General features: G+C 41.2%; 1 protein-coding gene across 1 annotated transcript in view; it reads left to right on the forward strand.

The window, feature by feature from the left end:
• pde3b (phosphodiesterase 3B) overlaps nt 1-25,673 on the forward strand; it is a 40,219-nt gene that overhangs the window by 10,573 nt on the left and 3,973 nt on the right. Inside the window, exons 3-12 of the mRNA XM_040136558.1 lie at nt 16,610-16,660; nt 17,674-17,922; nt 20,894-21,045; nt 22,532-22,632; nt 22,744-22,975; nt 23,102-23,193; nt 23,702-23,853; nt 24,383-24,517; nt 25,213-25,324; nt 25,545-25,658. Coding sequence (XP_039992492.1) covers nt 16,610-16,660; nt 17,674-17,922; nt 20,894-21,045; nt 22,532-22,632; nt 22,744-22,975; nt 23,102-23,193; nt 23,702-23,853; nt 24,383-24,517; nt 25,213-25,324; nt 25,545-25,658 — 1,390 coding nt within the window. The remainder of the gene's footprint in view (nt 1-16,609; nt 16,661-17,673; nt 17,923-20,893; nt 21,046-22,531; nt 22,633-22,743; nt 22,976-23,101; nt 23,194-23,701; nt 23,854-24,382; nt 24,518-25,212; nt 25,325-25,544; nt 25,659-25,673) is intronic.

Consider the following 25,673-nt stretch of genomic DNA (forward strand, 5'->3'; position numbering starts at 1 on the left):
TGATAGGTCTACCAGAGCTTAGCGTAATGACTCTGGTGTCTGAAGAGTCACCATCAAAAGAGGACTCGCAAAATATTAATAGACGGTTTTGTTTTGCTTCTCGCTTTAACATTTTGTTTATGAAATAGTCCGTAAATTACAATTTGTTAGGACAGAGTTAGGGTTACGGCTTTTTTTTGAGGCTCTGTTTCGAACTGCCTATAAAGAGCTGTGCGGCATGACCTCTCTTTCTTACTTTTCTCTAATGAGCCTTGACGTGATGTCCTGACCTCGTCTATCTGCTTGTATTATTATCTGTACAAAGCTTATTTGTGGCTGGGTTTGTGTATTGTTCAGGCCCAGAATGTTGGACCGGAGAGCGGGATGCCGAACCCCTGCCATCAGCTACGTTTGGGCTAATTAGACTTTTTTTTTTTTTTTTTTCTTCTGCAACTGTTGTAGCAGCCCCACATACTTTTTCTGTTTTCACTACATGAAAAATTGGAAAATGTGAAGCGGCTAGATAAGATAAGTAATGACAAAATGTTCCCCAAGCCGCCGGCTCTATTTGCAACGCAATCAAGCTTTTTAGTTTGAGGAGACAGTGGAGATTCTCTGCACAGCTCTTCCCAAAGGATTTTGATTACACCACAAGGTTCCCAACATTGCAAACATTTCAGGTGGCTTGGCTTTTAGGTTCAGGATGAGGTTGTTGAACCTCGCATGTGTTGACTGTTTGTTCAGTCCAATGACAGGGTGAGAGTAGATGGAGAGAGCATGGTTAGGGTTCGTCAAGGGGCGGTATGGTTAAATTGAACCGCTATGACATAGATGGTGAGAGCCCATAGTTAAATTGTTGCTGTGGGAATTTAAGCAGAACGGAGAAATAGAGGTGAGGGATGTAGTAAATTTTTTATTTAAATGAGTGAATACCGTAGGTTTTACTGACTGTTAATGGTCTCCAGATGCCTAAATTGATATAACATCACCTTTTCCTTAAACATTCTCAGAGCTTTACGTGACGATCTGAGCGGATGGTTAGACGAGTGATTTCAGCTTTTTATGGCACTGAAAATGATTACAGTTATCATTTTGGCAATGCATTCTCACTGAAACATTACACCGCAATCTCAAACTAAAATTTTACTCATCTTGTTCCTCCACTTTTCTCTCCCTCATTTTGTTCTCTCCGCCTCTGTTTTTCATTTTCTCTGAATTTTCTTTCTGTCTTTCTCTGTGCGCCTCTTTTGAAAACGGTGTCAGCACTGCTGCTTTTACACCAAAAGGCTGTTGCTAAGTGACGGTTGACGTCAGCCGCAGCTACAGAGGAGGGCTTGTGTGTGTTTAGCAGCTGAGGGCAGATCCCACTGAAAAGGGCAAAACTGTGAAGCACTATTAGTCACTGCAATGAAAACCCTAACTTCAACCAACAGGATTGCCATTTCCAATAACAGTGCACATTTTATACTGAGTGATATATTGTAAAAGTAAATCTTTCAAAGTGGAATGATGAGGTTTAGACAAAATTTTTTTTGAGAAACTGCACTCGGCCAATCCCCACCCCCTTTTCTTCACTTTTTCTTTAGTCTGTCGCTGTCTCCCTTTCTTTTTCACTTTAACCCCCGCGTGCCCCTCCCCCAACACGCAAGCACACACACACACACACACACAGACTCAAATGCCAGACAGCCCCCCCCCCCTTCCCCTCACATAATGTAAGTGAGATTTTGTAGATAGATTTTGTGCCTGACGAAGGTCTCTGACTCTGAGCTTCAGTGTGATATCTCCCCCATCCGGCCAAGGTTGCTCTTGATCTGCTCAACATTGTTCAGTGTAATCAATTCCCAGGGACCTGCATCATCCTCTCCCTCCCCACCCCTACACCCCCCTGCCCCCTTCTTCCCCATTGCCTTTCTCTCTCCTGTGACCGCACACGAAATTTGACCTGTTTGAGTTCATCAACATTTCAACTTTAGACGAATTGTTTGTCTGCATCAAAGCGACAGTAATGAAACAACATAATTTACTTGAGCTTGCTTGACAGACGTGAGAGAGTATCCTTGTTCTTCATGTGAGAAAAGTTAGAGAGCCATGACACAGTAATTTACCAGTCCATATACAGCAGAAGACATGTCATATCTGTTGCATCTTTGGTCTGAGGACTGTGATGTAAGTTATTATGGCTGATGCAGGCTGCTGCCGGAGATAAACCAGCGCCGGCAGAGACTGGGAGTTCATGGGCAGAGATAGGTTTTTGCAGCAGTCGTATGGAGCTCGCTGACGGCCGAGTGAGTGACCCGAGAGCACAGGGTTTAATCGCACACCCCCTCTGCAGCTTATTGCACACTGTGCTGTTCAGATACAGTCTGAGCTGTAGCCCGCCCAAACTGTCGTTCCTCCCCGTGAAAGGCCTTGAAATGACACGCTCATAAGAATTTTTGAAGAGGGATCCTCCATTCAGGGATCAAGGCCTGGTCGGCAGTGGTTTAGTGGCCGAGGAGACTTTCCTCCAAGCAGAAGACCAGTGAAACTGCTGGAACTGTTGGGCACACCTAACACTGCGGAATTAAGCAAGCCATATATTTACTTCTGTATTCAATAAAGAGACACCACATTAATGTATTTGTATACTATAAAAGCTTTGAAAAGTTGTGTCTTACTTATATTGATACATACTGCCATGTATTGAATTGCCTGCTGCAGTGTGACCCTCCTTTGTCCTTATCTGTCCGCACCCTGTGTCAGGGGATAAACTGATTCAACAGTGGACTTGATGCCACATATCAATAGCAGGCACCCTGGCATGGCACCATAGACACAGGGTATTAGGCATTGGGTGCTTGGCTGCAGACAGCAGTAGTTGGATGGCGGAAGACATGGGATTAAAGATTATTTTTTAGTTTTAGTTTTTTTTTTTTTGGTTATGTTTTTTAAAATTAGCATCGTGATCACGTAGAAAGTTTTGTGTTATTGTTTTCTAGCGATCTAAAAATCGCATCAGGTCGGCTCTTTGTGCAAGTAGCAAAAACACAAGTTTAAAGCAAATTAAGATTAAAAACGATGCAGAAAACATTTGACATTTTTCTAGGCTAAGTAGTTTGCTATAACTGTCATTTTCTTTCTCCTGTCTTTTTCAGGCTACAGTGGTTACCAGCCACGTGTTGACTAGAGATTCAGAACATAGATATTACTGTTCATAAAATGAGTCTCCTACAGATTTTATAAGATTCTATCTTAAATAAGCATCATTATCTTCAAGTCTTAGCCAATTTATCACATTTCTTTTTTGTATTTTAACTTAAAACAGCAACTTTGTCTTTAATATGCTTATTAAAAAAATGGAATCTGTTGCATTGATCACATCAAATACCATGCAACAAATAAAAAATAATTCATCCTCACATAGAAAATGCAGTTACTTTACACTTGCAGCATTTCCTCTTTGGTGAAATGCTCTTGCCTGCAGACAGCCACGATAGGGAACAGAGACCGATTCATCACACTATGCTCGAAAGACACATTCATAATCAGCGTCCCTTTTAAGAAGAAGATCTTTATATGATGCACCAGATCTGGCATGGGGTAAAGCATCAATATGGCATCTAATCACCTTTAATTGCTCGTCGAAGTAAAGATTGATGGAGCTAAAAAACTAACTGAGCAGCTCTACCAAAGGCTAAAAGTATCGTAGCGGTAGTCTGTTAAGTGTAGATCATTTATCATGCTTTTGGCATATTAATTGGCTGTCCATGCAGACAATGCATTGAAGTTAACTGTTAGCCTGTCTAAGAGCAACAGAGCAGTGAAAGAAATGGGCTAAAGGTCACATTCGGGCAATGGTACTCTCCAAAACAAACCTCAAAGTAGCAACTGCAGTGAAATATTTTGTGGATATCATGATGCTGTAGATAACTGATTTGTCAATCCAGAACCCAGTGTGTCAGATGCTTCGTGACAACAAACTACAGTGATGTAAATACTTAAACAGTTTTTCTGGAACGAAAGAACTAATAAAGACATTAAAAATAGAACTTAAAAGGGACTATTTAGATTGTTATTTCACAAAGCACAATGAGAAAGTCTGAGAAAAAAATAGTGAAGAATATGTTGTGTAATGTGTGCAAATGGATGCTACATGTGTCTTGAGGATCATGATTTCTTCCTTAAATCTAGACAATTATACATTTTCTAGCTCTCCCTTTACTTCATTCTTCCTCTATTCTCCTAAAAGTCTTGCCCTTTTTTGAACTCACATTACATTACAGTGTCGTAATACCTAGAAATTTAAAGTTCCTCCTCCAAAAAAAAAAAAATAAAGCATTGTATACTACACAAATCTTGGTAACTTGGTACATGTAGGCCTCACCTTTACTCTCCTTAACTCTGTTTAGTAAACCTACCCCCGGTTTGTGTGACTGACTCATCTGACGGTCAGCCAGTGTTCCAGTATTTATGCCATGTGGCATCTGTCTCAGGTGATGCAGGCAGAGCTTGCCAAGCTCTGAGTTTATACTTGCAGATGTAAATCGCTGATCTCTGGTGGTTCCAGCATTATGTTGTGACCCACACTCTTGTCAGCACTGCCTGCTGAGTCTGCTTGTTCCTAAGATTGGGATGTTGAGGGGAAAAGTAACTGAAGACCCCAAGTCACTCTGAAGGCCGCCTTTCCTGCGTGGTCGCTCTGTGTTTAAACTGCAAACTGCGTGATGCATTTTTAAGGAAGTGTAGATTTGTCACTTAAACCCGGCAACAAATATATTAGCCTGTTGGCTGCAGTTGCATATTAGTCAACTCCTTTAAAACGTTCTATTTTGTTCTGTCTTCATTTGCTACTTTAGTTTTAACAGTTATTTAGGATGCATTTTGTTCACTTTGTTTAATGGACAGTGCTGGCTCAGGGATTTATGTTTGTTGAATGCATCAATAGCACAAGATAACTATCTACAAATAAATTAGATATCCTGTGCTCAGTTGTGAGAGGAGTGGGAGAAATAGGAGTCGTGTGACTGATGCATCCTGTAATGAATGTCACCCCTGAAATGCTTTTGTGCTAAATGGCAAAAATATCTGTTGTATTTAAATTTAAACATTGTTGATGCAATCATTTTTAAAGGCAGGAAGGAAAGTGTGTTTCTTTGTGTTGGAGCAGTAGTGAACCTTTTTGCTTAAGCTTACAGTATTATTTTTGCCGCTGGATGTCAGTGGTTCTGGTTTTGTAACATATTATTGTGTGACTGTTTTCCCTGATATTAAATTATAAAGAAGGTTGTACAGATATACATCTTAATTTCATGAAATTCACTTCTTGCTCTGGACACATTTTTTTTGTTCAGTCATTCTTGAACTCAGCTGGTCTTCCTCACGTCTCCTTCTCCTTTGATTCATAAAACTTGTGGGCTCACTCTCTTAGTCTCTTTCTCTCTTTTCTGTGTTGCTCCAGCATCAGGTTCTGTGTGTTCGTCACCGAGAGCGTAATGGCCTCATGGCAGGGTGACAGTCATACTTCATTATGTGTGCGCCAAACACCAGGGACTTCACAATGTGAAATACCGTCACACCCCACCCCTGTACCAGGCCGGGGTGGATTATTCCCATGAAACATCAACCTATTGCTCTTGGAGATTGCAACAACAGACATTTTGTGACCTTCCACTTCTGTAAGATTTAGTTCCCGAACTGTTATAGTGCTGCAAACTCTCAGCAATGTTGATGTAAAAGTATGCCCACACAGTGAAGCGTAGTAGAAAATGCTCAGTTGTCCATCGTCTGGCCATACTATGGCAAGTGGATTCTCTCACACTTGTGGGTAATTGCCTCACACCGAAAAAGGGCGTTTTGCCTGAAACATCTGTGCCGAATAAAATGACAGAACTGCAGCACGGTGTCGGACATTGTATCAATCAGAAATGCCCAGAATATCCAGAAATGTATGAAATGTTTATATTCTAAAGGATTTAAATAGAATCTAAAACTCAGACCAAATGTCTTTTTAAATAGACACCTTAAAGCTCCATTCTTGGATTTCTGGACGCTTGAGGGCAGAAGATATCCAAAACCAGCTTACAGACACACAGCTTTGACATATTATGAACTTATAAAGTTGTAATGGTTAATTAGTTAGCAAAATTATAGTTATTGTTTTGTTTTTTTTTTGTTTTGTTTTTTGTGCTTATGCACCAGCGTGCATGCAGCTTGTTGCAGTAGCTCCTGTTCATTTTCTTATTTTTCCAACATTTTAACTTTCTTCTTTTTCCAGTCTGATTTTTTTTTTCTTTTCTTTTTTTTTTTTTTTTTTCTCCCCACCATGAAATTACTTCTTCAGCTACTTCTACTGTTGCTACCATTTAGCAACACTACCGTTGCGTGGCAACTCCATGGTCATGTTGTTTGCATGATTGTGCTGCTGCCGGCCGGCATGGTGACCAGAACAATGGACATCCAGCAGAAATCGGGAGGAGGACACACAGAAGATGCAGAGGAGGAACAAAGTGGTGAGGGAAGAGAGCTGGGTCCAGACCACAGAGACCGATGGAGAGCAGTGTGTCTCCCTTTTTTTCATCGTTGGCAACGTGAGCTCAGTAACAAGATGGGTGAGCTAGTGGCCCTATTGAGGCAGTGGAGGTACTTTCCATGAGTGTAGTTTTATGTGCCTCACAGACACATGGCTACAGGAAGATACTTTGGATCCCATCGCCACCATCGATGGCTCTCGGACAGTTCGGGAGGGCGGGATGGAATATTCTGCAGCCCAGACTTGAACGGTTAGCCATGGGGCTACGTCCATACTACATGTCTAGAGAGTTCTCTCACGCCATCTTGGTTGTTGTTTACATCCACTCCTCAGTTAACCCGGCAACCGTCTTTGACGTCATCCACTCTATTGTCGCTAGAGTCCAGACTCTACACCCGAGGGCTTTCTTCATAATGTCCAGGGATTTAAGCTGGACTTAAGTTTTAGACTAGACCACCAGAGGTGACAGGACCTGCTGTATGCTTAAAGAGACCACGCACATTACGTTTTGCACATTTGCAATTGTACATTTTTCTATTCCCTTACTGGGGATTTATTATTATTACTACTTATAGTAATTTTTAAGTATTACTTCCTTTTTCGGTCATAAAGCAATTCCCCCTTGGGGATCATTAAAGTTATTCTGATTCTGATTCTGATTCTGAAAACAGTTGCCTACTCACACATCCCGCAGACATAGAATAGCATTATTATCTACTTTGAGTCATGTCCAGAATTCTGATGAATTTCAGTTTTGATAATCACTTTCCCTTTATCTCTGGTTTGGTGTCCACCAACTCCTGAGAAAGATATCTGCTTATTTAGGTTGCTACATGTTTCACTTTCTTCACCCTAACTTTGTGGGTCTACGGTTGGTCAGGTGCTGTACAGTGATTTTAGTCAGAGCCTTTTGGCTGCTTCCTGCTGATGAGAGCTGTGAACTGTGCGGACTGAACCGTACAGCTTTTAAACTTAAATGACCTAAAAGAGACTAAAAGGCTCCATAGATCTTTAGAGACTAGCAATAGTTCTCTCTGGGTTTGTGTGTGTGAGCGTATTGATGAATGCGACCTAAATATTTTTGAAAATATTTTTACAGCTACTTAATCTATATTCTATGACTTAGCAAAGTTTCTGCAGGCTAACACACCTTGTAAAAATAATATCCGGCTGGAATCGCCAGACAAAAAAAAAAAACCTCGTCGCTGTGAGGCATTTTGAAAAGTACATGTAGGAGCCCCGTATGATACTGACCTTTACATCTGTGATCCACACACCATGATGGGGAGAGTAGGAAAGGACAGGCTGCAGCAAGCCCTCTGTTGCTATGGCGCACACAAACAGACTCTCACTATGAATTTCCCTAGAAGAGTGTACTGAATTTGGTGAAATTACTCTCATACTGTAAAACTATTAAGTTATTTAAGTGTGTTCTCAAATATCTTTAACAACAATCAGACTGACAGATGTTGAGGTGCTTTAGAGTTGCCTGCTACATATTGATTTTGGCCTTCAACTTGACAAGTGTACAACTGACTCTTAAGGGTTTTTTTTTTTTAAATTTAACCCCCTTGTCAACTCTGCTTTAATGGCAGCTTTGTGAATGCGATATGTAAAGGAGAAATGAGAAGCTGCCTACAGCCAGCGTTGGTCACTTGCTTGTCAATGATTTACTTAGCACACAATTTCTGTTGTGGTCTCTTCTCTCACTGTTCTTTGTGTCTGTCTCACTCACTCTACTTCCCTGTGAACTCCTCCTCCCTTTGCTCGGCTCTGATGGATGGCGTTTGTGTTCACATGCTTGTTATTGGCCAGAGTTCCAGGGCTCAGGCGTTAGGTTGTGTTTATGAGAGGAGCCTGCACTGATTCCATGATAAAACCAGATGTTCCCTTACAAGGCTTTGAGCCTCCCTCCTCTAGCTCTCATGTCCATATCAGGTATAACCTTCCTGTTGTACTCAGGCCTCCCAGCCTCCAAAGTATAGCTTGCTCCTAGGCTCCACAATGGTCAAAAAAGGTTGCGTGTGAAGGACGTACATCACATGTTTGCACTTTGATAGAGGGAAACAGTATGTATGCTGGGGAATATGGACTATTTGTTGAATGTCAGAACAGAAAAATTACGACAAATTGTTGACTAAAAAATGCAAAATAAAAAAATATGCCAGCCTGAGCTTATAAAAATCTTGACATACTGTGACATAATGTGGTCTTTTATCATTATTAATTGTTTTCTTTAAGTTCAGCTTATTCTCACATTTGGGAAGTTGGAACCACTTAATGTTTTTGCGTTTTTGCTTGATAAATGACTTAATCAAACCTAACCATTTAATCGATCATTAAAATTGTCTCCCGTTAATTTTATGTTAATCAACTAATCACTTCAGCAATGAGTTATACATAAATTAACAGCATCACATGTAGCCTATCAATATGTCCAAACAACAAAAGTTCGGTACCAAAACGTGGTGCAGCTGCCATGACCTGTTAATATACTAAAGGTTTCCAAGGATTGGAACATAAAGTCACGTACACACTGGAACTAAGATGTTCACATTACAATGTAATCTACCTGGAATGTGCACTTGCATATATTTGATTTGCCAATTTAGCATGCTGCTGTATGACGTCATATTGCGTTGTTGTGAAAGTTGAAATGGTTTCAAAGTTTTAACAGACTACCCTTTGTTTTTATGCCAGAGCCCAGATTGGTGTCACTGAAATGGATGAGGAGGCCGCAGTCTTTGACACAGTGCTGTTGTCAGGCTAAATCGACATTAGAGTTTCGAGAGTTTTGGGAGTAAAGAAAGAAAGAAAGAAAGAAAGAAAGAGAGAGAGGAAAAAAAACAGGCAACCAGACAACTGCATGATCCCATGTGTCTCCTGATACTCAAACTCACAGAGTACTATCAGGTTAATGTCTTTTCTCTACAGCCCTAGTGGCCATTGCAATTTTTGTTTCATGCTGTGTGGTTGTAAATAAAGATTGTAAACAGACGTATGTAAAATGTATGGACTGATGAACCACAATGAAAGCCAAAAATTATATTACACCTCCATGTGTTTACACGATGTAAGATTCTGGTCTTAGACAGTAAAGCCCTCTGATCCAGGGCTTCCTGGTCACAGTTTCAGCAGAAAACATTTGCACTGAGATCACCTTTGTCCCCTGGCATACAGTATATGGAGGCTTTGATAATACTGACTTTAACCAGCTTGTTGTAAACCAAACTTTGGGCTGATATAAGTAGAGGAAATACAGCTGTAAGAAAACGAAAACAAATCAGAGGCCAGTCAGAGGCAGATCTGATTACTTATCGTACCTTAATAAACAGCTGCTTAAATTTCTTTGATGACATATGAAGCCCCGGTCAGGCTCTGATTGTACATTCTGTGCGTCACAAGGTCAATGGTCCTTTTAATAATTACTGGTGTTAACTCTGGGTAAACCTGGGATATTTATATGAACCTGCAGATCAGCAAATCAATGTCAGCAGAAAGGACTTTGAGAAGTACTATTCAAAGTATTTACACTTGGGCTCTCTGCCACCACTCTCCAAAGGTCATGCATGCCGATATTCTTGCCAGTCTCTTGTGATAAGACAAACAGGCATCTTTCTTTTTGTTTTTTTGCAGTCAACAATAGAATATACCCTGGTAAACATGCAGCATGTTCCTGTTTTTTGTACCAGTAGGAAGTCACAAAACTCCCTTTAAAAATCTGTTAATTTAAATTTTGCCCTACAAGGAGCAAACATTTAAAATAGTGTACAATTTTTTTTTTTTTTTTTTTTTTTTTTTTAAATGTTAGTGTTTTCTGTTAAATTTGGCATTACTTTAAGAAACATCAGATGTCCCTATTTGGCACCAGTTTGCTACCATTCTTCTTCACCATGCCTCGCCTTCCATACATTTGCACCTCTACGCTCATTTTCCTTTTATTTACCCCAGCATGTTACCTCCCTTTCAGTTGCTCACTGTATATTTTTTGTGTGAAAAATTTCCAGTAATGTGTGCCCAAAAGTAGCTCTTATATCCTTTGCTCCCTATGTAAAAAAAAAACAAGAAAAACACACCAGTTGCCAACAGGTACGGCAGATCAGCCCCTAAAATACCCTAAATACAGTGGGACGTTACTTTGATTCTAAAGCCTGTTTCATGCTCATCATTGGCCTGGGTGTCTCTCCATCGAGCACACTGGCTTCTATAAATACCCATAAAGTTTTCCACTGTGACATTCTTGGGTGCCATATAAAAATTGAAAGTTCGATGAGTGCGATGAACAAATGATGTGCTTTGTGCTGTTGTTTATATAGCCCCACCCCCCAGCCCTGAGATAAACTGAAAACTTACAGGAGACCGAACTACTGCCTTCTCTCTCACAACAGCAAACACGGTGAGGTGCTACTTCTGGCAACACAGAGAAAAGAACTGCGACTGCTAATTGTGTGTTATTGTTACGGAAAATGCATAGAGATAAGAATTAAAAACAGTGGATTCTCCTTTAACAGTAGTAATAGTAGCCAACGGTGGCTTTTTTTGTTTAAGCTGGCCGGTGGCTGTTCATTTCTGTCCGTTGTGAAACGTAGTTTCACGCAAAACTTGAAGCGGGATTTTTACACCCAGACCAACGAGACATGAAACTCGTTATTTTTAACTCGTTCATGCCTTGGATGGTTTGAATATTTTTAACTAAGTTTGGGAAGACATTTCATTGGTAGTCTTAGTTTGGTTTTTTTGTATGCTTGTTGTTTTTTGTTTTTTTTAATTCACTGGATTGTTGCCAAATGGAACAAACACCACACAGTACACAAAGAAAAAGATCTTGTTCTAGAAGTACTCCAAAAAACTCCAAATGACACTAACAGATGCTGGCTTTTTGTAGGGCAGACACTGAACAACACCAGTCCAGTGAAGTGGTAGATGAGTGTGAAAGAGAGGGATGACATTTTGCACGAGCTCCTTTCCCTGGTCAAAGAATTTTCCATGGTCCTGCCAGGTTGCCCTGACGACACTGGTGACAGCCATAGGCAGACTAGCCACCTGGACTACCATGGGTTTTCCTGTTTGGGCCTGTTGACCTGTGGGCTGGTGGTGAGCCAAGCAAAACTGATGCTAGGAGATTTTTGCAAGTCTTTTGTCCTGCAGATTGTCTGACTGGTTACACTGGGAGGATGCACCGTACCTCTTCCCACCTTTCACGGGCAGCTGCTTAGTCAGCTCGTAATTTGATCATCTGCTGTACCAAGTTGGATTCAGCAGAGCGACAGGTTGCATTGTGCTTTCGCTATGGCGTTGTAAAGCAACTGATCAAAAAAATGTGGAAAGACGGGGTAAAAATAAAATATATCGAGGCAGCAGTTGATTGTTTATTTCTTTCTTTCTTTTTTGGCACAAATCGAGCAGTTAATGCAACTAATTAAGCAATTGATTAACACAACTGCTTGTTGCTTAGGTTGAGCCTAAGTAATGCTGCTGAATGTCTAAGGTGCTTCTTAGCAAGGTACAACTGGCATGTCAGACACTGCTTGTTGGCCTAAAATCTCACACCCTGTCCATTCACTGGTATAGTACCTTTCACTTGTGCTTCCTGCCTTTGCTTGCACTTCATACATTTTCTGAGCATCTTTGTCAAAGCCTTTGTTGTTACTTTAACGATCTCTTAACCAATTCCATATAATTGAAGTTGTGATTTGTCTGTTGTCATTAACGTCCTCATCTTTGGTAGGGGGTTAGTTTAAATTCGCTGTCGCACTCTTTATCTTTCTTTATTCTTTTTTATAACCGTTTTTTATTTATGATTTTCGGTGATAACCTACAAGGAAAAGATTGAATTATGAAGACCGCATACTGAGAGGCTTATCAAAGCCAGTCTGTATTTATCATTGTTACCAAATAAAATTTTATAGCGAATTGGTGTTGAGGGATAATTTTATTGCCAGTAATAAGTGAACTCTGCAACCCAGGAAGGAAGAGTTTATCGTAAACATTTGTGCAGCCTTTGATGTTTTATTCCAGATTCTTGAAACACTTCAATTAGGTTGTTGAATTTACTATTAATGACTAACCCAAACTGCATTTTGTGGTTAAAGAAAATGTTGCATCTCTAATATATTTTATAGCATGTTTTATCATATGGGTCAGTTTTGCGTGTGTTTGACTGGAGGATACATCTTAGTAGTGAGCCAGTCTAGGTCAAAAGTTCAGAGACAGTTTTTTTAATCCCTGCTCCTTCCCTCAGCTCCTGGCCTGCAGTCAGCTAACCTGTCTGATCTTTGGCACCGTGCTACAGGCCCAGCCATATATCCTGGCAGTTCAAGCTATGTCTGACCAATGGGAAGCGCACACACAGGCACACACACACACACACACACACACACGCACCCACTGTAGACCTCTCGTCTGTTTAACTGTTTCCTGAACAAGGGCTGAAAAGAATCAAGCCAGCCTGTGCTTTCTTTTCCTCTCTCCATATCATCTTTTCTTCCTGTGTGTGTCTCGACGGCCAGAGCCCACTCATTATCAGCGTGTGCAGAGGGCTGCTGACGCTGTGTGTGTCGCTGCAGACTGACGTCAGCAGTGCCCTGCTCCTCTCCATACAAATGCCCTGCCTGCCTGCCGGCGATGCCTTTTCTCTGTCCCCCACACTCTTATTAGCGTCTTTTTATCAGTTCTAGCACCTCTCGCACCACAGTGTTAGAGCCCAGCCAATATGACATGCAGGTGTGACTAACTGGCCGTCTAATAGATTGCACTGGTTTTTTGACTCCTATAATGAAATATTTACGACTTGTCTCATGCTAAATAATTGTGTGCATGTGAAGACTTATTTTGATGTTTACTAGTTTTGCCTGTGCATTTAAGTGCATGCATTTGTGTTTCACTGGGTGTGTTATTGTCTGTTGTGTCTGCGTTGGTATTTCCTTGTTTGCTTTGTATTTGTACATTCTTACAGGTGTGTATGAATATAGTTATTTCCCTTATGGAAATACCTAAACCATAAATAAACTCATACACTTACACATGCGCATGTGGGTGCGCAGAGTGTTACACAGAGTGACAGATAAAGGAGATATGGCCAATTGTACAAGTCTAACAAGCCCTATCTGTGTGAGCCTAAAATTAAAAATAGCGACATGTATGAGGGTAGAAGACACAGTTAGGTAGTCTGACACAGTTGCAGACATGTCCCCATATTCTTAGTTTGAAATACAAAGTTGTGATAATAATCACTATTATTAGCAGGTGTAAACAGTACAATAATGGGAAAAAACTCTGTTGCAAGTAAAAGTGGTAAACTAAAAGTAAGAGAAATGTACGAAAGAATCAAAGGTAAAAGTACACATTACTCAGAACACATTACTCCTTTTAGATCATCATCATTATTATTATTATCATTACTTTAAATACTGTAGATAAATGTGTTGTAGCTAGCTGAGCTGGAGGTAGTTTTAACTGCTTTATATGCTGCTGGATAGTTAACTCTAAAGCAGTGCATCATATTTTATGAGATGGTCACATAATTCATATTTAATATCTTAATCTGCATATTAACTAGTAACTGTAGCTATCTGATAAATTTAGTGAAGTAAAAAAAAAAAAAGCAACATATCCCTTTGTAAATGTAGTTGAGTAGAAGTATAAAGTAGTATAAAATGGAACTACCCAAAGTGCAAAATGCTAGTTCCGCAATCTACTTGACAAAAGGTCTGTTTCACAATTGTCCCTAAATGTCTTGGAGGTGAGTGTGTCTGTGTGTATGCGTGTGTGTACGGGTGTCTTAAGTGTCAGCAGCTGAGTTGTGTGTCTCTGCCAGTGTGTCCGCCCTCATGTCATGTTTTCATAACACCACTGAAGAAAATATCCCTCCTGGTCATTGAAAGATTTTAATCCCATCACATGCAGAGGGCCCTCACTGTTAATAAGTTGTTGCTTGGCACACGCTTTAATGGTGGTACTGGTGGTGGTGGTGGTGGTGGTGGTGGCGGCGCCCATTCAGCCAGCTTTTCCTGTTTCTGAGCTGTGTGAGAGTCGGAGAAGGGTCCGTGTTTTTATGCATTCTGCACAGATTATGCGGAGCTAAAGAGAAGAGCATACTGTAACGGTGAGGTGTTGACAGATTGTACACACAGTACGCTATACTGTGCCACCGGGTGTGTACCGCGTATGTGATCACGAGGATTCAGTAGAAAATGGAACTGCCAACAGAACACGGTCCCTTGGTTGAGTTAAATGAAGGCCAAGCTCCCATTGTATCAAACTGTGACTCTGTTTCTTTATTATCTCCGTCTGTAGTTCTGTCCCCTACTCTCCATGCCCAGCTTCGTGGCATCCTTTACTTCAGCTTTTACCCGTCACCCTCTCTGTTTCAGCCCCTCTGTGTCTCTCCGTAAACAAGCAGAAGGCCAACAACTCTGTCCTCCAGCCGTCTCCCGCCATCCTGTTGCCATGGTGTATGGAGCATTGTTTGCTGGCCTCTATGTCGGGTTGCCATGGCAGGGCTTATTTGCCATATTAAATGTTTGGCAGCACTGTACAGATGCTGATGACAAACACCCAACATCCCACTTTGATCAATGAAACGGTTACTGATTAGAGGAGATGTGATGGAGCCGCTGATCTAGTTAACAACCTTAGTTATAGATTTCATGTCCTGTATGTCTTACATGCAGAAATGTGAGACCTGTACGTATAAAATCAAACATTGATATATTATAGACAGCTGGAAAAAAGCATGGCAATAAAATACAAATTTAAGTTTAGTTTTGCCATCTGAATGTGGGACGTTTTGTTGCTGTAATATATTATGTTTTTCTTAATTGATTAAACATCTGTTGTCGTAGCTTTTGAAAACCGGCATAAGTTGTTTTTGCAGGAGTGGAACAGTGCATTTTAAATTGTAAGTATAAAAATGTCAGTTAAAGACATTCCCCAAATAAAGTGAATTTGTTTTTCTAAAAAAAATTATGTTCAAGTGTCTTGTTGGAGTTTTTGACATTGCTTTTTTTTTTAATTATTCCTGACAGTATGATGACTGGCTGAGATGTTAAAAAAGCATATATGTGGGTGTGTGTGTGTGTTTACATGTTAGGTTCAGATTGTTCATGGGTGTTTGTGGAGGTCCTCCTCAAATAAGACTTCTGTGTCTCTCCCCCTTGTGGTGAGGGGTGAGACTGCATGGTGGCCTTGATTTGTTTACTGTCTGGATCTTACATGGCAAACTGCTGTATTTCTCCCCATCGAAACGTGTAGGTAGAACTAAAACCCGTTGGAGTCCTTCTGTCCCATCAGAATCGCCAGATTGGACGCAGATTGATCACAAATAGCAGGCTTCATGTCTTCATGTGCTGCGCTGTCAAAAGTAATAGATGTCAGTGCTTTCACTTGAGTGTGTACGGCTGAAAAAATGAAAAACACATTTAAAAAAATAAAAAAATAAGTGAATGTGCAGAAGTATAATTGGACTGTATAACAAACCTAGTTAATCGCTCTCTTAACTAATTCAATTCTATCAAATTTGTATTGTATTCATAGTTAACATAGAAGATTAGGTTATTTCAGGTCTAGCAACTTAGTGTTACACAACCTGCACCAACTTTGACTGTACACTGCTGTAATGTATGAAAGCTGTTTGGTTACCAACAGATAGCGTGGAAATGCTGCCGATTGACGTAGTTGCAGCCAGATAAGATCTCTTAGCTCCATTGTAGGCGCACTGTGGTGGTTTTAGCGGTTTGCTTTTCTTCTTTTGCTTTCAGTGAAAGGCCTCAGTCTGCTGTCGCTACAGCAGCGTGCATTAGCATACCTGTAGTAGAAATTGCCTCGTGTGGTGCAGGAAATTCTTAATGTGAACTGTTACTACACTGTGTGTTCATATAACAGACAGAATAGAGTAGCACAAGCTCTGCCGCTCTGCCGCTGACCTGCCAGTGCCCTCACTGAAAAGCCATAAAGCCAATGTGCTCAAAGTAAAGCACAGCTCAAAGCCTGTGCTCTTTCTATGTAAATACATTTCGTCTTCTCTGTTACACACCAACACGTATATGCAATGATGACATTTGATTGACAGTTTCTGTCTCTCTCTTGTGTTTTGTTTTGTTTTGTTTTTTTTCCCCCCAGATGATCTTGTGGGACTGGGATTTGAAACACTGGTACAAACCACAGTATCAGGTCAGTGCTGTTTTTATCTTAAAGGTACATTTGCATGGTTCAGTCAGGGAACACACAGCTAACACAGGCCTTTTCAGATGGAGTGGTCTCCGTAGTCCACCATTAGAAGCTGCCTATAAGTCACCTTTCGGACATTCAGTTCTTTTCCTGATATTTGGTCAGGCAAAATACACATTGTGTAAAAACCTGACATACAGTGACCTTGGAATCGTTGTCATGCCACATTTTTATCTTTCTCAGACATTCTTTGTCTTGTTTGAACTATGTGTTTAATCTATCAAAGAATTTAGCTCCCACAGACCAAAAGTCATTATTTCTCCCTGTTAGACAGGGCAAAGCCAGCCAGAACATTTTCCCTCACGAAACCTGTCCTAAAAAAGCAAGGCTTATGCCTATTTTGTGACAGACAGCTCTTACAATTAATGGGATTTCACTTTAGATATTAGCATAGCTCTACACTTCTCATATGAGCTCTAGATACAGTGTATTTTCCTCCCCAGATACTGTAGTTGTTGTTACTGTTTCTGTAACAACAAAAACAGGCTGCAGGAAAAGAAAAGACAAAAGGAGAGGAAAGAGGTGGGAGATTAGAAATAGTAACTATCAGCAGAATCAGCTGTGGGAAAATGGGATTCCTAAAAGAAATGAAGATGGAGGAACCTAAATTGAAGAGAGATGTTGGGGATCACCGCTGGGTACCTGGTGTCATTCCTACAACAACACAACTATTCCAAACAGCCTTTTAATGTTAGATGCATGAATGAGTAGATTGGCACCGGTCTGTTGTCCACATTACAATACACTCCAGCAGGAGGAAGACAACAGTGTCTCAAGCCATAAGCCACATTTTGGGATCTGTTTTCACATGGGAAGCAAACTGACGGGGCTTTTCACAAAACCTTCCCACAAACTTTTTGAAAATAGAGTACGCAGTGTGTGTGTGAAAATAACGTGCTGCAGTGCCTTCGCTTCCCTGTTCCCTAATTTGTGTGATGTACGTCTGCATATGGCAGGGTGCAGTGAGCGGCAACGGCGTGGATCTTTCAGTCATCAACGAGGCCAGGAACCTGGTGTCAGACCTGCTGATGGACTCGTCTCTGTCGCCACACACCATCTCAGCTCTGCGCAGCATCTCCAGCCTCATGGGGACGTTCTCGGGCTCGTGCCGCCCCAGGGTCAACCCCTTCACCCCCTTCCCAGGTTTCTACCCCTGTGACGAGGTGGAGGATTCTGTAGAGAGGAGTGACAGGAAAACCATTAAGGTGGGTGCAAGCATTACTAGCGCAACAAACTAGTAGGATACATAGAGAGATGAATATTAGACCTTTTCAGTCAGAAAGTCCCAGGACTGAAGGAACTCCAGTGTCTTAACCTAGAAACTAACTCAGAAACTTAAAGTTCCTTAAGCAAACTCCTGTTTGCACTTCCAGTTCAGTAACTATGTAGCATTGCCGTCAGCCCACAGTGTCATGTGTTATGTAATATTAAGTTAACTAGGCTTTTCTCTTGTTTTTTGGTTTGCATTTTCCACTTTTCTTCCACTGGTACGGCCAGTCCCCCGTATAATGCAGTCTTAGCACTGATAACTGGCTGGTCCTGGGAAGGGCGTTGACGGACAAGAGTCGTGTAACCATACCATAATGCTGCACAGCGGCATCTAACACTATGAGAAAGGATTTTACGAGTGTGGGAAGTTATTTGAGCTACAGTCATTTTATCCTCTATCTCGATGATCGCAAAGTAGATAACAGAATTACATCATCCGTAGGAATGGGAATCGAGAACCGGTTCCAAATTGTCCAAACCATCGGAATCATATGCGTCCAAGCTTATCAATTCCTCTTATCGAAGCCGGCGTGTTGCATTTTGCGAAAATATTGACGTCAAACTCAAGTGCCTACGCCGCTTGAAACTTGCAACAAGAAATGGTCCGAAGCGTGGCTTCATTCCACGAGGAAAAAGATGAAGACGGTGCTAGCTGTAATGTCTGTAAAATGGTCATTGCAAGTAAGGGTGGAAGCACCAGCAATATGCTGAAACATCTTTCTACGCAACATGGGCTTAAAATCCCGGAATGCTACAGTCCTGGATGAAATTATTGGCACCCTTGAATTTTAAGTACAGAATTTAGAATATCTTCAGAAATAAATGCACATTAGCCAGTTTTGTAGGATCAAAAAATTTTAATAAAATGTCCAAAGTTACTGAACAACAACAACAAAAATGCTTTCATGTAGTGAAATAAAAAATACCAATATAGAATTTCACACATTTTTGATGAATTTAAATTAGTGCCTCAAAGAAAATAAAAAACAAATGAGACTAACCTGTGCTTAATTTTCAGTGTTCACATGACCTGAATTAACCAATGGACGATGTGTTTACTGCATAAAAAAAGGGCTGATTGTTTCCAGTTTCATTTCCACAATTGAGAATACAAGAGAGCTGTCAGAGAGCACCCGAAATGCTATTATCAAAAAACATAACAATCCCAGAGGCTACAAGGCAATCGCCAAAGATCTTGAAATCCCTGTTTCAACAGTTCGTAATGATATCAAGAAGGCTCACAGTCATGAAACCGTTAAGACACTTCCAGGACGTGGTGCTAAGAGGAAACTCAGTGAGAGAAGTCTGGGAAGGTTGATGTGGATTTAGGACAAAACACTACCCAAAACATCTTCAGGCTGACCTGGAGCAATCTGGAAAAGGCAAGACTAATGTTTACAAAACCTTTTATTGATAAGTCACAGCCTTCTGGGATAATGTTCTATGGACAGATGAAACCAAAGAAGAGCTCTTTGGGAATGCAGTGCGTCAGTTTGTTTATAGGCGAAGAAATGAAGCCCATAAGGAAAAAGTTAACCTTACCTTCAGTAAAACGAGGTGGAGGTTCTATCATACTGTGGGGCGTCTTTGCTGCCTCTGGTATGGTCCTTACCTGGTAAGGAATGATGAAATCAGAACATTACCAAGGCATTTTAGAGCGAAATGTGTTACCTGGTGTCAGAAAACTGGGTTTGAGGTGAAGGCCTTAGGTCTTTCAGCAGGATAACGACCCAAAGCACATATCCAGCAGCTCAAAAGAATAGTTGAAAAGGAAAAGATGGGCTGTTTTAAACGAGCCTGCAATGGGTCCTGACCTGAATCCAATTGAAAACCTTTGGAGAGAACTAAAATCTGCCATTGCAAAAGGGACTCCTGCAAACTTAAAAAACTTTTAACGCACTGCAAAGGAAGAGTGGCAGAAACTACCAGGAGACAGGTGCGAGAAGCTTCTAGATGGCTACAAGAAACATTTAGAGGCTTCCATTGTTGCCAAAGGTTCTGCAAGCAAATATCAGTGAAGGCCAACGATTGTGTCTGTGTTTGTATTATTTCACTATTATGCATGTTTTTTTAATTTTCTTTTGTTCAGTAACCTTTGACATTTTATTGAAATATTTTTATTTTACAAAATTGGCTAATTTGCATTTATTTCTGAAGATATTCTAAATTCTGATCTTAAAATTCAGGGGTGCCAGTGATTTCTACCAGGACTGTATGTATTTGACACTCTACGCACGAATGCCATTGCTTCCCAACCAAGCAGCACATCAGTTACTGAGGGTAAATATCCTATCTTATAATAACATTAGCACCAAGCAGGCAGGCTCAGCAGATTTTTTTTCTTTGACTAAGAAAACCTAGATGAAAACAGCAGTTAAACAGTGGAGCTTTTGCACACGTGAGTCACATGCACGCTTTTTTTCCTACTCTGTTACTACACTGTGGTCAGACTCCTCGATAATAAAACAGTTGCGTCGATGCTGAAAACCTGTTTACTCTTCCTTCCACACAGAAAATTGATCAGGAATCGTAAAGGGAATTGAGAAAGAATCAAACTGATAAGCAGAATCAATAATGGCATTGGTATCAATGAAATCTTAATCAATTCCTGTCCCTGGCCATTCACATTTGATCAGCCAAATGTTGTGCTGTGTTGCCAGATGACGCTGCGTTGCATTGTGGCAAATGTTGAGCCTGGTTTAACCACGGGAACATTCTACTGGCCTGACTGAAATGAATGAGGGAGGCTGCGGTTTTTTTATTTTATTTATTTATTTATTTTTTTGACACTGCGCTGTTGTCAGTCTGAACATGGCTTTTAACAAATGCTGGTAGCTTTTTGGTGTGATAATGTTCAGTTTGTGTATAAAACACAAATCTATACCGGAGACTTCCTTTCCCGATCAGGGTTTGAGCAGCAGAAACAGCCTCCCCACTCCTCAGCCCAGGCGGAGTTCCACCTCCTCCTCATCCTCCGCACTCCCTCCTCTTGACTCCACCTCTTCACGCTGGGAGCGCAACAATGGCAAGAGACCCCACCCCGACCTCAACTTGACTAGGTACCAGCACCAACACAGCACAAACTTTACCACCTTTCAGAAACCCATGCAGTCACACACATCATGTGGGATAGACTTTGTCCTGAATCGGCCCATTTTGGGATCAGATTAATGGCTATTCTTGCAAGATCTGACCAATGTGACTGCTTCAGTCTTCAGGCTTTAACCAAGGCTGTTTTTTTTATTTTTTTCCTTTGGCCAGCCTGAGAAAGGTTTTGGATGGATCTTAGTGAATTTTGAAGGAGCAAGATATCAGCTTCGTTATAAAAACAGTAATAGAGATAGTATACCGTACAATAGTACACATAGTAATAGAACAGTACACACCAGGTCAACTGTGTATTATACATGTCTGCTGAGAGGACCAGGTGAGAAATGTCGATCACAATTCATTTTGAATAAAGAGGCCAGATTTGGCAGTTAAAACGGTAAATATTGTTCTTTCTTCAGAGGTCACCTTTGCCTCTTTTACGTCTCTTTTTCTCAATATGCATCCATATCAAGCTACAGTATATCCCAGCTACAGTATAGCATCATATCACTGAGTCGAAGCAAAGATTTTCAACTCATCAACTTTCAACTTGACTCGTGTTCCCTATGTCTGGATGTACTGCAAACAGTTAATAGATGTCTGATTTGATACAATAAATTAATCATGGGGGGGAAAAAAAGTTATTTGACCTTTTTAGTAAACATGTCTTTTCCTCACAATTGATCGGTGAGGAGGTCAGTTTTACATTTTGAAACATGAACATTAACGGCTGCTTGCAGGTTTGGTCTGCTGCCTGTGTTGTGGTTTGAGGCTGTCTATGTGACACTGAAAGAGCCAAAGACTGAGACTCTGAAGCTCAAAGTTAGCTCGCTAACCCACAAATCCCACTTCATGGGAACAGACCCTACTATCATTAGCTGAGAGCAAAACTTATACTTCCACTAATTACAATACTGACTGTGCCTTTTATTTCCTTTGATTGTGTTCCCGCCGACATTAGATTTTACCTGTAAGCCCTGTATGAGTTTGAGCTTGTACAGAGAAACCAAAAGCAGATCTGCATTTTACACAGGCGAGGAGTGATCTTAACTGGATCATAATAATGATAACTGTTTACATGCACTGACATAAAATCCCGTTTCTTTAGTAGCCGCAAACAAGTCTGTTACACAGTGTGCAATCTACCCGGACAACAAACTTGCGATGTGGACACTGAGGTGTAGTGTCTATATTTATCCACGGGATGGCAGTAGAGGACTAGCTATGTCGGCTGATCAGCCACTTGGAGTTTAAGATCGTCATTGCTCTTTTTGTTCCAGAGGCGTTAGGTGACTGATTTGACAGAGGGATAGTGTAGCCTTGGACCGCAGTGTTTTGTGAACCAGATGAGGCCAAACATCTGACTGTAAGACAGCTTCAAAAGGCCATTCCTAGTTGGGCAAAAGGTTGGGTGAGAGTTAAAGGTTATTTGAATGTGTGTGATTTATGCTCCAGCTCAGGTCTGTCCAATGGGCCCAGTGCAAACCTGCTCACCATTCCCAAGCAGAGGTCTTCCTCTGTTACCCTCACCTACCACGCAGGGCCCCGGAGAGCAGGTGAGACTTAACCGTAAGACTTCCCAAAGACGCTGCATTTTGGTTAATTGCTTGTATTTTGAATGAATATTGTTCCTTTCTCCTTTCCTGTACTCCCTTCCTCCTCTCCAGGCACATCTCCTAGCCTGAGCCCGGTCACCTCTCCAAGCCACAGTCCCCCCGCAGTACTTACGGGCTCCTCATCGTCCCACTTGACTCGATCACCGGTGGAGTTCCCCGACACAGCTGACTTCCTGACAAAGCCAAGTGTCAATCTGAACCTGCACAAGCCCCTGGGCTACACCCTCAGCTCACCTGATTTTCAGCAGGCTTTCCGTAGCTCCGCCCTCCCTCTTTGCACCAGGTGAGACCTGCTTGAAGTGGCACGTTACTGGGTCTTATTTTATCCACTCTTTTAGTTAGTGGCCTTAACAGTAAAGTATGTGCAGCGACTGGTCACGTCTGTGATTGTCGTGTCTGTCCATTCTAGCTGTGGTCGTCAGATGCTCAAGGGAGCTTCCGGTGGTGATACTGGGGAATCTCATCAACCATTTACCAGTGAGGCTCAGCGCAGGCGATCAGGTACATACAGCATATCTACATTTAATGCACATTATACAATGTAATGGAGCGGTGGCAGACCATCTTGACCAGCGCTGTGGTATTGGGGATTGAAAAAGAAACACTTCTGTAAGCAGTTTAGCGGGTTAATGCTGCTCTGACATAGGCAGAGGTGCACACACAGGAAAGAATGAACTTAAAAAGTAGAAAGTAAGGACTGTATTAATAATCTTAAAATCATTAAATGTAAATTTTGTAAAATTTTGTTGAATAGCTAGACTTACACATCTTTACTAGATACTAGTAATTGTAGTATCAAAAGCCCATTCAAAAACAATTCAACTTTGTGACAGCAATGTATTTATTTAAATTCAATTTAAAACACATGAAAGTAATGTAATAATGCACAATTTAAAAAAAAAAACAAAAAACAAACAACAACAAAAACACAAACATATTTTTTACATGCAGGTGTGTGTGTGTGCATTTGTCTATATACTCTTCCCGTCTCTGTGCTCTGTGTGTGCAGGAGATGAAGGACTGGATTGCACGGGTGAGCCTCTGATCAGGGAGGAAAGCGTGGAGCTGGACGTGTCTGGAGACAGGAAGCCAGACATCACTGGGCAGGCGGAGGAGGAGAAGGAGAAGAGCCCGAGCACTCAGCAGACTCAGGAATCAGAGGTGTGTTCGATCAGAGGGCTTCTGCTTGCAACACGACCGTCTGCTGCCGCACAGCACACGGGACAGTTATTCTAAGCGACCGTATCAGCCCCACCTGGTTTCAGATGTTTAGCTCGTACTTTTATCTAGACTTGCTTAAAATGATTAGGCACGTAGGGATTCTGTTTTTTATTTATGAGCACTTTGACATCCGGTTGCTTTGAGCGTTGAACCTACAACCGCTTAACTTAATTATTTAATCAGTAATATTCCGGCTTCCATAGTCAGCCAACACTTAATCTGCCCTGTCATGCAACTTCATTCAGCAAACAAACTTTGTTGGAAAAACCTTCTAGCTGTTCCAAATGCTTTATTACGTGCTTAATTTGCATTGTATCTTCCGGATATTTTTTGACTATTGTAGTCTATGTGTCAGACTATGTCAGTATTCTGTGTAATGTGTGTTCTTGCATTTTCAGAACATTCAGTGTCAGCGTAAATAATATCTGTGCTGATCTCTACAACTTGTGCATGTTCTGATTGTCTCCAGGGTGAGCAGGAGTTTAGACTAGATCCTATGCTGGAGGACCACGAGGCCCTCATGGAGAGGATGAACACTTGGAACTTCCAGATCTTTGACCTGGTGGACAAAACCGGAGGGAAGACCGGAAGGATACTAAGCTATGTTAGTACGACGAACACAGACCAGCCATCTCCTGTAGCTGTAGTATTATGGGTCTTAATTGGCTGGTCTGTCCACTCCTGATAAGTCTCTTAAAAAAAAAAAAAAAAAGCAAACAGTTGTGCTAGGTGAGATATGGTGATCAATGGGGGCTTTGGGGCAGGACTTTCAGCCTGTTATCTAAAAGAGTGTGAGGGCTCTATCTTTCTCAAAAGAGATTTGTGTGACCGACCAATAATTGTGATTTTGGTAACCAGAGTCACAAGCGCAGTGCTGGTAAAGTTGAGTGCAACCTGAAAAAGTGTCGGAACAGGAAAAGAAATGTAACAGTATGCAGGTGGAGTTGGTGTGGACTTTAATAATGACCCAACACATCAGCACTTCCGCATCCGTGCAGTTTCCTAAAGGCTCCCAAGAGAGACCTGTTCTAAATACGTGTCAAGCCACGGATACCCAGCATTGCAAATATAAATATACAACACTTCCATTATAATTGTTACAAAGCTCAGAATGTGCAAATCGTGTCCCATTTTAAGCTTGAGATTACATTTCAGGATTTCAGCAGACTTTGAACTTCCCGTCTCTGCATAATGATGTGCACACAGTTATTTTAATGTTCCACTGAACATCAGCGACGGTGCTGGTTATCTTGTGTTCTGATTGGCGTTTCAGTAATACTGGCTTGTCTTTTTCCTCAGGTGACATACACCCTTTTCCAGGATACGTGTCTGTTTGAAATTTTCAAGATCCCGGTGAGGGAGTTCATGACATACTTCTGCGCTCTGGAAAATGGCTACAGGGACATTCCCTGTGAGTGATCAAGAAATTCAGAGATTCATGTTTGTTTTTTACGTGTTATCCCATGTTTTTCATTTATGTTATCGGAGGAATGAAGTAGCTATTGTTTCACTTAGTTAAGTTGCAGTTTTAGTTGGTTAGTGAGTTGGTTAGTTTAGTTAACATTTCAAAGTGTTGCTCTGTACATTGTAAAACAGACAAATTTAAATTTATTGTGGTTAAAAACACACAGATCATAATCGAGTCCATGCTACTGATGTGCTCCACGCTGTCTGGTACCTGACCACTCGACCAATCCCTGGGTTCCAGCAGATCCACAGTGAGCATGTGACAGGAAGCGACACAGGTAAATAACAGTGAT

Source organism: Xiphias gladius, chromosome 1 (assembly GCF_016859285.1).
Source record: "Xiphias gladius isolate SHS-SW01 ecotype Sanya breed wild chromosome 1, ASM1685928v1, whole genome shotgun sequence".
In the NCBI taxonomy this organism is placed as follows: Eukaryota; Metazoa; Chordata; class Actinopteri; order Istiophoriformes; family Xiphiidae; genus Xiphias; species Xiphias gladius.